General features: G+C 38.6%; 1 protein-coding gene across 1 annotated transcript; it reads right to left on the reverse strand.

Moving 5' to 3' along the window:
• Positions 1–5,060: 5,060 nt before the first annotated feature.
• On the reverse strand, positions 5,061–10,845 carry OPRM1 (opioid receptor, mu 1). The gene is made up of 3 exons (XM_008942491.1): positions 10,497–10,845; positions 9,054–9,574; positions 5,061–5,202 (listed from the first exon to the last, which is right to left on the reverse strand). The coding sequence occupies exons 1-3, from the start codon at positions 10,837–10,839 to the stop codon at positions 5,164–5,166; spliced, it is 903 nt and encodes a 300-aa protein (XP_008940739.1). The 5' UTR covers positions 10,840–10,845; the 3' UTR covers positions 5,061–5,163.
• Between the last annotated feature and the right edge of the window lie 1,000 nt (positions 10,846–11,845).

Genomic DNA, 11,845 nt, shown 5'->3' on the forward strand with positions numbered 1-11,845 from the left:
CAACAAAATCATTGAAAGATTGAAGGCTGGAGAAACAGAATTGTTAGTGCTGCCCAAAGTGGCATCACAGTTCAGGCCCAGGGGGCTGACTTATTGTGGCTGCCTAGTACATACAAAAGTTCCTTTGGGAACTGAATCTACTGTGGTTTCTCTCATGTTACTTCCCTATCCTTTCTTGACGCCAGCACATGGGTTACTACATCTGGATACTCACCTGGCCAGGTGGTGCCTATGCAACAAATGGAACTTGGGGATTGATGTGGTTTTGCATCATCTTTTTTGTCTATGCAGGATCCTCTTGCCTCATGTCATTAGGCTAGGTCCTGATTTCAGGTGATGTGCTCCTCGAGGACAATGGTTCTTCTTCAGGGGTTTATGCAGGCTGGGAACAGGTGAGAGCCACGTGTTCAGCAGCTCCTGGCTTAGTTCATCTCAATTCTATTCACAGGGGAATGTCGGTGCAGAATGGACATACAGCAAGGCCATTAATATAGAGCACTTACCTTGCTTTCTTCTATGTTCATAACTTCACTGAGGCCCTGTGTGCTGTACTGTGCAATCACAGCATCATAGAAATGGTGTTTTGAAGTGATCTCTGGACAAAGTAAGTTACTTCTCCGTGTCTGACTCTGGTAACGATCATAGATCATTTAGCTTTTTTGCTGTAAAACCTGCTATATGTTGGTAGTATGAAAAAATACCTAGAGTAAACCTAGAATGACAAACTGGAGTGCCACCAAAGTTTCAATAAATAACTAGGAAATATAAGTTGTGCCAATCCTTCACAAGAGTTCATCACAGAGGACCTTAGGAGAATTTGTGTTGCATTGTCCACAGAGGAAAATCCTGAAGAGGCATCTCAGAATGAAGTGTCAGATGAAGTGGCTTAGAATAAATCGTTTTCCAACAGAATCACATAGTGGGGGCCAGATGTTATTCACTATGGGGTTCTAAGAGGACTCGGGTATGAAATTGCAGAGCTACTGTGTTGATTTATGCATGTTAAAACTGACTTTACAACTAAAATAGTACATGGCAGTTGGGAAACTCCTTTTTTTAACAATATGAGCCTGAGGAAAGGGGAAACATGGACAGGTAATTCTAATTTTTCAGTAAGCCAGGTAGGCAGAAGAACAGAAGGGATAGACAGGTGACAAGAATGATGGAGTGAAGAACTAACACAGCATTTCAGAAGTCATTGGAGGAGCTGATGAGCATGTGGAAAAAAGTGATCAGCTGAGGTATAGTGCATGTCTGTTCTGAAAATTTTGTTGGATACTGTACCTCACCAAAGGCTTTTAAAGAAACCGAAGTATAATGATACAAAAGAAAAAAAAAAAATCCTTCATGAATTACCTGACTGAAAAGCAAGGAGCAAACAGTAGGAATAATAGCAAGTGGCATGGAGGTTTCCAGTGATGTCCCAGAAAGTTGTTCCATTTTGTCATAAGTTCCATGTAGGACAAGCAGGCAGTGAAGTAACAATGTTTATAAAAATACATGGTAATTTAAAATAGTCAGAGATAGGCCAGATGTGAAGATGTGTTCATGGTATTGGGTGTCTGGGGGATCAGATGGCAGATAGCATGTAAAGTTAATATGTACAAAATAATTTGTGCGTGTGGAAAAAGAAGAGCCCAGCTACATGTGTACAACAGTGCACAGAAAATTAATTGTTACTTACCAGGCAAAAGATCTAAAGAGTGATCTCCTGAAAACACCCATACAGTGCTCAAGTGTTCAAAATGGCAATGAGCATGCTGGGGAAGAAACAACTGAGGAGGTATACAATAAAATCCACAAAATCATGACAGCATGAAGAAGAGAATAAAAGTACTCACGATTGTTCATTATTGAATAGTCACATGCATATCATTTTGCTTATGTGTCATACTGAATAGCAATCTTTCGCTTCTTTTTTTTCCCCAAATATAAGATATAGTTAAGGGCAAATAAAATATCTGGCAGAGATTTTAAAATTAAGAAACCATGACTATTTCAGCACAACTCAACCACAGGACTCCTTGCTAGAGGATATTTTACATTACAACCTCCATCAATTTATAGGCTGAGGGATTTGTCCAGTCACGCCATAAAGAAAAATTCACCAAAGTATTTTAAAAATTATGACTACTTCTACAACAATAAAGAAAATGTGCCTGATAATATTGTCAAGACACTGAGACTCACTGGGACAAAACAGCTTGTATTTAAGCTAAAAAAAAAAAAAAAATACTTTTAGAGCCCAAAATTCTATAGGAGCATCCAGCTCAGCAGGGAGCCAAGCAGTAGCACCGGGCTCTACCCTGCCCCTGAGTTTAGCAGTGCAGGCAAGCTTGTTCCAGTGCCTGGGCATGTGCCTAGGCTGTTTAACTTGGTAGGAAAGATCATGGGAATCCTCTCCTTTTCCAGCTTCTGGTAGACAAATTTTGTCTCTGCTCACCCTGTCTTTCTGTTGCTGGGCACACACTCCTGCATTGGCCAGCTCTGGGAGCTGAGCCCCTAAAGCAAGTTCCTGGTACATGAAGGCTGTGTGCAGTTTGGATCAAAACTGAACTCTGCCCATAGGCTTCAATTTTATTTATTTTTTTTTAAATAATGAATAATTGGAATTTCCCCATTTTAAAATTAAAAAATACAATATATTCTTTAAAGCAGTCAGGTAGTTTATTGGAGAACCTTCAAGGCAGTTGTGTTGGCATCGGTTCATTGCCTGGCACTTTTTAAAGCTAAGATATTAATATATGGCATAACATGTTAACAGGTATTTGAATACAGTATGTTGCAAATATACATGAATGACAACCATTTTTTATTAAAGATTTACAATACAGATACAGAAGGTGTGTAATAATATGCTACTTACTGCAAAGCACTGCCAATGAACATTCAAGCCTTCTGGGAAAAAAACAAGACATTTTACTTGTTTTTGTTAATGCTCTGCTAATTAAATTTGTTTCCTCATATCCTTAGGCCATCAAGGCTACAACATTACTACCACTGAAAATATTTAGTCAGTCTGCTTGATGAATAGCTGCAGAAACTGAAAATATCTTTAAAAGGTAAGTCATAGTATTTTTACTGTGACCTTCATTCCATTTTAAGTACAGTAGAAATAATGGTTTCATTTCATTATGTAAATTCTGTGACAGCTGTTGAACTTTTGACTAGTCATGGAGCTATGATTTTAAGTTTAATTAAACAAATTTCTGATCTGTGAGTTAAGACTTTTCAAATTGTCGTTCAATGTATTTCAGTTTTGTGAGGTTGTATGTGAGCATAGCAGGCCACACGGAATGCATCAGATAGTAATGACTTTGTATGGTGTTACTCCATTTGCCTCTCTGGTGTATTCTATGTTTTTGTTATCTGACCAATGGTTGTGTAGTGTAGAACAATCAAACTCTTTCAAGTTCCTATCTTATGCTGTTTAAAAATCAGATGCAAAAATCTCTTGGAATGGTGACGACTAGTTTAAAACTTAATGATGACTGTAAGGAGATCCTGCTAAACTAATACAAAATTAAATATTAAATCCCTATGAAAGCACAGTGGAATTTTCAACAGAAAAGAGGAAAAAAAAAATAAGGTGTTTCTGCTATATCTAGTTTCATAATCTGCTGAAATCTAGGGCTACATATTTAGTGGCAACACAGTAATGAAGCTCAAGTTTTACTTTAATATACAACTTGCAACAATTTGGCCTTCAGTCTTTATTATGCAGTCCATGGCAGAAACAAACAATTTCACATTAAAAGCATACTGTTACATAGTTTTTAACAATGAAAGTAAGAAATAAATTTTGGCTGCAGAAATAAAAAGAGAAAACACCCTGTTTCATAGAGCTGTATTTTAGAATACACTTAAATTCACCAAAGTACATTTTCCCCTGGTTAACCACTCATGATTTATTTACAAAGCAAGTAACAAACGATGGTCAGAAAAGACCATTGCACCACAAATTATCTACATGGGTATTTCTATTTTTCACACTAGAAAACAGCTAAGGTGGCATTCACTTCAGTACAACATTTCTTTCATAGATCTTAATGTGTCTTAGCAGCTAACACAAAATGGAAATGCACTACATTAGTTAGAAAGCAAACATATTATGAATTTGGTTAAGAAAAAACTTAGCAAAACATAACATTTTTATGGTTTTTATGACTTTTTTTTTTTTTAAAAGATCTAATGCATTAATTGCTCCAAGCACTTCATAAAGGGACTGTCGATGACATACAAGTTGAAAATGTTGCTCACAGGGCAGCTGAAATTTGAGAAACTACTTGAAAGAGAAGTAATCATCAGCTTGTGCTAGATCTGACAGCCTTGTATCCAGGTTTCTATTCACCTAGGAATTTATATTAACAGAGTTTATGATGTTTTTGGGGTCATTTAAGAATCAATAACAACATGGTATAGTTTCTTTTACTCATCTCTTTTAGAAGAAGTGACCAGTCCTTATTCTGATTTTAAAGTCTGTTTTTAATGTGAGAAGCAGAAGGTGAAGCTTGGAGTTTTGCTTTTTGTTAAGTGAGCACGGAAAGAAATATTTTCCCTTTAAAACTGTGGAACATGCAGTCCTTGTAAGAGAAAACCTCTGGAACTGCAAATGTGTTGTTCTAGATGATCTTTTGAGACTTCAGCACACAAATAACCTGCAGAGAAAACACCTCTACAAAAAAAAAAAATTGAAGACTAAATCAAGTACCCAGCAGCATTACAACTTAATTTCCCATTATTTCCTATCATAAAAAGCCCACTTTCATTTTTCAAACTGCAGTTGTCTAGCCTTCGAATTTTTGTTTCCAACCCATATAACACCACTGTAATTTATCAAGAGCACGTCAGATGGCTACAGGTACAGTAGCTTTATTTTAGATTAATGCTTTTATTCCTGGTGAACATGACTGGTTTGAACCCTGGAGCCTGGCAAGCCCCTGTAACTCTTGGCTCTGCTTGCTGTTAAGTTTCATGCTTCTGTTACATGCAATGTAGAAGTGCTGCAGAAGCAATTTTGGACAGAATGGAAAAGCAGGTGCTTTCCTCTGCAGTATTTTTTTTGAGGGAAAGTGTATCCTACACATTCCCATCGCATACTGCCCAGAGACACTGTGGCACTGGTGTGCAATTGCTTTGAGAGCTATGCAGCAGGAGACCCTGTCACGGCAGTGGAGTGGTTTCAGCTTCTTGAAGTTCCAGCTGAAAGGAAAGAAATTGCAAACACAATGAACAATTACTAGATTTCTTCCCACCCACAATTTTGTGTGTGTGTTTGCATATGTGGATTTTTTTTTAAAGAGGAATTTACTTCTCATTTTTAGCTACTGTCCTGGTGTATAAAGCTAAACAGGTAGCCCAGAGAGTAAGGCAACAATTTGCCTTTGCCACAAAGCAGCTAAAGTAGAAGAAATGATGACATAAAAGTGATCTGACCTTCAAAGACAAATACACACTAAAAAAAAGTTAAATTAGGTTATATTTCATACCAAGCCAGTTGTGGTGTTTGTTTTTTTCTTTTTTTTCTTTTTATTTTCCTAAAGGGGAACTCCATGAAAATTTCATGAGTATGGAAGGATTTTGCTCCCTCTCTGTATTTTTTTTTTGGTAGCAATTGCAGAGACTCAGTATTTTAGATGACACATTCCATGCTCACATCAGTACGCTAGTTAACTTTTGGATTTGCAGTTGAAGTCTAGTTTAAATTGTGTGAGATGGACTTATATCAGCAAACAAACCCAGTGACCTCCCAGTCCTGTGTGTCCACAGTATTCGTGTTAAGTTGTATTTGTACAGTGGCACAACAGCACTGCAATTGTTTTCATCAAGAAAATATGCTTATTGCACAGCATGCTCTGAAATTCTGCAACCCTCTTTACTGCCCAGCAAGTGTTGTCTTGTAGCATTAGAACCTGTTGAAAACAGCTTTTGCACTGATAGAGAACACAGTTGTTTCTTCTCTGCTTATTTTTAAGTGCTTTAAGAGTGTGAGGCCCTAAGCTGATGAGCAATTGAGTGCTTGCAGTTCTCATTAACTTTTAGCAGGAGGAAAGAATTCTCACTTGGCAAAAAAGCAACTTGTAGAACATTTGTTTTTTTTAAAAATGATGTGAAGTGTGCTGAGTACTATACAGCCGTGCAATTAGAATTCATACCAAATGCTCTCCAAGGCCTTGTCTATACAAGAAAGAGCATGTCAGTATACTTAGATCAATACAGATACACTAGCTGGACTTTCTCGTACGGAAAGCACTTATCTGAAAAAAGAATGCCTTGTCAACAGACTCTACCAAAGCTCACTGATCACACAGTGGTTTGTTAAGTTTTTGTTTCTTTATTTTTTTTCTTCTTTTTTTCTGAGAGCAAAAGTGGCATTAATCCTAGGGCCTTTTCTGTTTCAAATAATATTAATAACAAAAGTATTACATGTTACACTTGCTAAGTACTATCCCAGAGAACCATCTTAGTGTGGATTAGTCCTACAACCTTGCTTTTCATTTGGATGGTAGCAGACAACAAAAATCTTACAGAAATATTTGCTGGAGAGAAAAAAAATGTTTAAGATTCAGGATTGAACATGGCTTGGTGTGAATGCATTCTACAGACTTGTGGAGAGTGAGAGAGACTGCAGAGACTGCCCCAGTGAGAAGTCTCAGGTCAGTATCCAATGAGCACATCTGGCAGAAATAAACCAGTGGCAGAAGCAGCAGCAGCTGCCAAAGCAAGGACTGCAGGGATGGTGGTGAGGGAAATGAAATGGGGCCCACTTATGTCCACTTCAAATACAAGACCATGTAGAGACCTATCCACCCATCTATGAGGACACGAAATTCCAAATGTTGTTGCCTTCTCACTGGCTCTAGGGAAAATTGGTGGATAGTTGCTAGGAAGAGCTACCAAAGCAGTCAAAGCTGAGTAGCCATGCAGTTTCTTAAAGCTCTGCATACACTTTTTCTTTATTCCATGCATATTGGCTCTTTGCTTCATTTTTCCTCCTTATTGCCTCAGACTGACCTCATTCCTGATGTTCACCTTTCTTCTCTGCACTCTTTCTTTCACCTCCCTTTCCCTTCAGTGTCTTTCCCTTCACTTCTCTTTACACATGCGTTATCCCTTCTTAACTAATTCCATCACAATTCTTTCAACAGAAAAAAACCCAACCAACAAAGAACTCAACTATCAGACTAGCTTCCTCCTTATTGCCACCGTAAAGTTCACATTACTTGCTTGGCCCATCCCTATCTCAGCTGTCTCTCTCCCTTGTTGGTGTAGGTTGAAAGATCTTTGTGGGAACGATCATCTTCTATTCTGTGTTAGCTCAGTGACCAGGGAAATAGACTTTATTTCACTCAGCTTCTGGGCAGCAATCTTTGATAGGGATAGAAGTTTAAAAGGCTACAACTCTCCTAAAAAAAATATAAAGATACATAACTAAATGTAGAAAATGTTAATACACAATGCACTGTAAAAAGTTGGAATTGTACTAGATACAGATACAATCCTGTTATCAGAGACATGCACAAAATTGACTCCACTGAGGGTCACAAAGACATTATTAACAGCTGAATCCATTTAATAAACTTTGACTACACACAGTAAATACTACACATATATACATACATACATACACACATATACGTACGTGCCTATGCCAAGGTTGGCGATTCTGGTCCACCACCAAAGTATTTGTAAGACTGAGCAGGTGCTAACTGATTTCACAGGCCACAGTTTGCTATGTATGAATCAAGTGCTGGTGAATGACAATACCAACTGCAGAAACTTAGTAAAGCTTCTCCTTTTAGATCTTCTCCCTTTATCATGATCTCCCCTCTTTTCTGGTGCAATGACTATTTTGTCTGTTTGGAGATGGTAATGTTCAGATCTGGGCTTTCTGGCAGCAGCTGAGTGGCAGATATGCAACTGCTTTCGCAAGAAGCCACTGGCTTCTGCAGCTTGAGGAGGCAGCCAACTTGTGCCTGAAGTGACAACACTGAGAACCCAGTGCAGAAGCAACTGAAATATATTGCTGAAAGGTGATACGGCAAGGAATGAACTAGACTTGTACCTTTTGTTCTTCTTTTTGAGCAACTACAGAGATGGCTCAAACTTTTTCTAGTACTTCTGATGAGTTTGAGTTACTTTCATGAAGTGTAAGAGTTGAAGAGTTGCTTTCATGTTTTGCTTGATGTTCACTGAGGGATGTGGATTGTAAATTCTCAGGGCTAAGCACAGGAACATGAACATCTAACAAAAGAGCTTATTCACATAAGCTAAGTAAAAATAGCCTGAATTAAAAAAAAATGAATAAATATATTTCTCTTGATATCTGCTGTGTCATAAAAGCCCTACTTATCAAAGGCTTTTTCTACACAGACAAGGTATAATCTTAGTACACCTTAAATGGCAAAATGGCACAATACTCCTTAACGCATGTGTATATATTTTTGTATCTACATCTGTATATCTCAAAACCCACCTTAACCAACAGAGATAATTATCTTGTACAAGAAGTACATGTAGACAAGCCTTTGTCTACTTCTTGCATACCTTCCAGGATACAGAAGGCCAGGTAGGCCTTCTTTGTACATCAGTCAAAAGTGTACATGCAGTTTCTTCTCTCTTTTGTTCACTGTAGCAATGAGAGAAGAGAGATCCATGTTCTGTCCCACTCCTGTCACTTTCAGCAGACTAGGAGTCTGACTAGAGAAATCTGTGATTCATCTCCAACCAGTTCTAAAGCAGTCACCTGTTGTGACTTGTAACCGTCTTGCAAATGAAACACTGTTTTGTGTGCTTTGCATATGCATGCACACTGGACCTAGTCATGCAAGGTACCTTGGAAAGCCCTCAGCTTCTGAGCATCAAGGAGAGAACAATTAGCACCATGCAGGACTGGGGTCTCTGTGTATGCATACAGCAGTTTCAAACATAATCCTGAAGGTGTTTAGACCTTCAAATAGCTACAAATCAGTATAAACTGTAACTTCAGAATACATGTCATCTCCAAGCGGGAGGCCTGGATCCAGAGATGACATTTCCACTGCTAGTCATACCTGGTGGTTAGTCCTGTCCACAGTGTTGGCAGTGGAAGCATGTTCACGAGTGTTTTGTCGGACTCGGGTGGAGTTTTGCTGCTCAATGGTTGAGGAAGTGGGGATGCAGAACTCTCTGAAACACCTTTTAAAATTCTCATCTAGAAATGCATAAAGGACTGGATTAAGGCAGCTATTTGTATACCCGAGAGCAATACAGAAGTGCCAGGAGACAGTCTGGAAAGTAGTTTCTGGGATGTTGACCAGGGCTTTAACGATGACATAAATGTGGATGGGAGTCCAGCAGATGATGAACACTGCCACCACTACCAGAACCATTCTCGTGATTCTCCGCAGGTTCCTGTCCTTCTCTTTGGAGCCAGATAACATGCGAACGCTCTTTAGGCGTAAAATCATCAGCCCATAGCACACAGTAATGATCAGGACTGGCATGATGAAGGCAAAGATGAACACACAGATTTTCAGGAGGTTCTCCCAGTACCATGCAGGGTGGGAGAATGTAAGTGTGCAGTCAATAGAGCCTGGAGGAAAAGGAAAACAACCAAAAAGAACAAGTGGGTCAGTTTTTCATTTGCTTTTCTTTAAACCTTTTTTGTTAAATATCATAGGCAAATATATGAAGACTTACTAGGTAAATAGGTAAAATGAAGCAATCTGTGGCCTGTCATTGGCACAGATATTGATAGGACACAGTGCTGCAAACACATATGAAGTGTGAGTTTGAAAAACAAAACTGAAGTGTTCTCTTTTGCATTTTATTGCTTGGAACTGCATGTACATTGGACAAGACAGAGTTGAATTGCTGTTCGCTTTCACTTTTCATATAAAATATGGTAAAAAGAAAGTTGGTTTAACCACTGTATCTGCTGAGAGTTTGGGCATTTCAGGGCAATAGGGAAGAGAATGACATGACACTTGGTAACTGTGCAGAGAGGAGGGTTTGGATTTATGTTGAGATGCTGTCATTCCGTAGAAGGAATTTGAGCGTCTTTGAGCACCAGCAATCCAGAACACGCTCTCTGCTCTGTATCGTGTCCTGCTAGACTAGGTGCAAAATATCTATGACTGCTAACTTCAGTGGGGATAGCCTGAGTAAAGCATAAGCTTCTGTGCTGTAGGACAGTGCCTAACCACCCTGCAGCAGAAAGCAGGCAGGCACAGATGCTTTTTCAAACACTACAGTAACTGTGTGGGGCAGTAAGACTCACATGGAGCCACAGGAGCTGGAGCTGCCTGTTGTAAAAGACTGATCACGTGCAGTCCTGTGTCCAGTCACTTATAGCCAGATGCAAAATTGTTGAAGGGGTCCGTTGGCACTGACACCTGCTTTATACAGGTTGGAGGTTAGGAGTTAATTCAACGACTCCACAACAAAGTGAAACAACACAGAAAGGAGCTTAAACATTTGAAGTAACTCACTTCAGGAAAGAAAGCCAGACTTACCATGCCTATATTTAGTAGTTGCCATGAACATAACAGGCAGGCCAATGGCAGAAGAAAGAATCCAGTTGCAGACATTGACAATTTTGGCATTTCTGGGGGTACGGAAATCAAGGGCCTTAACTGGGTGGCAAACAGCTACATAGCGATCCACACTCATGGTGCAGAGTGTAAAGATACTGGTGAACATGTTGTAGTAGTCTATGGATATAACAATCTTACAAAGGATGGTACCAAATGGCCACGTTCCCATCAAGTAATTCACACTCTGGAATGGCAGAGTACTTGTTGCTAGGGCATCTGCCAATGCAAGATTGAAAATATAGATATTGGTGGCAGTCTTCATTTTCGTGTACCTAAAAAAAAAAAATTAACAAAGCATGTGAATGACCACAAGTAATGAAATTAAATGCAATCAAGTTCAGTGCAGTATCTATAAGAAAATTCTGTGAAATAATGTGCTAGATATTGTCATAGATCATATTTTCTGCTTTTTACCAAATGACCTTGCTATGGTTTATCTACAATAATGTTTGCAGTTCAGTAAGGCATTAGCTAAATGGTGTAAGAAAGAAAACAAAATATTAACTCATGCAGAGAGAAAGGATACATGTAGAAGAAACAATATTATAGATGCTAAAGAATTAAGAAGATGAAAAAAAATTGTATTTATACATAGCAGACACTGTACTAAATTTCTGTATCTGCTGATGTCAAGTATCAGAACTATGGTCTGTAAAAATAGTGAACTCATTTGTAGGCTGTGGAGTATTAACTACATAATTCCTTGAGCATAAGTACCTAAAAAAGTAGTATAATTACCAAATCCACTGTGTCTAAAAATTCAGGGGTTTAGACATGCTCATTTCTTTATAATTACAGAATTCTAAAATAATTTGTAAGGATGGTTACTGCATGTATCTCAATGTCCAATATATGTTGCATAGATGTTGTTTCAGTCAAATGAGAGGACAGATGCTATTAACCGTATACATTAAATGTATCAATAGAACCACCACTTTGGGTAGATGCTGCAGCCCTCTTGCTTGAGGTAGGCACTTGCTTCACAGTGCCTATTTTGGCAGAAGAGACTTCAGCCTCCATTGCACCCCCTCTTCCTAAATCTGTGCTGCTAACAATCTAAACCCCACTTCCTGAATTTTGAATATATTCAATCAGAGCTGAGTAGGGGGAAATTTTAATGTTTTAATTTGTATTTGCATTTCTAAAGGTATAGTCTAAACTCCTCCTTAATTTCATCAAATCTTTGAAGAGTCCTCCACTGTTCCCGCTATGTTGTGTCAGTTGAACAGCACCTGAGATTTGCTTTTTATCAGGATGCTCTGGTTTTG

This window comes from Merops nubicus, unplaced genomic scaffold, assembly GCF_000691845.1.
Source record: "Merops nubicus isolate BGI_N331 unplaced genomic scaffold, ASM69184v1 scaffold1356, whole genome shotgun sequence".
Lineage (NCBI taxonomy): Eukaryota > Metazoa > Chordata > Aves > Coraciiformes > Meropidae > Merops > Merops nubicus.

What these genes read in the sequence shown, in the direction of transcription:
- OPRM1 (XM_008942491.1), bottom strand. Translation starts at nt 10,839, where the DNA reads ATGAAGACTGCCACCAATATCTATATTTTCAATCTTGCATTGGCAGAT. An exon ending in AACTACTAAATATAGGCATG is followed by an intron (nt 9,575 to 10,496) that starts GTAAGTCTGGCT and finishes CTTTTCCTCCAG; the next exon opens with GCTCTATTGACTGCACACTT. An exon ending in TGGACAGGACTAACCACCAG is followed by an intron (nt 5,203 to 9,053) that starts GTATGACTAGCA and finishes CTTTCCTTTCAG; the next exon opens with CTGGAACTTCAAGAAGCTGA.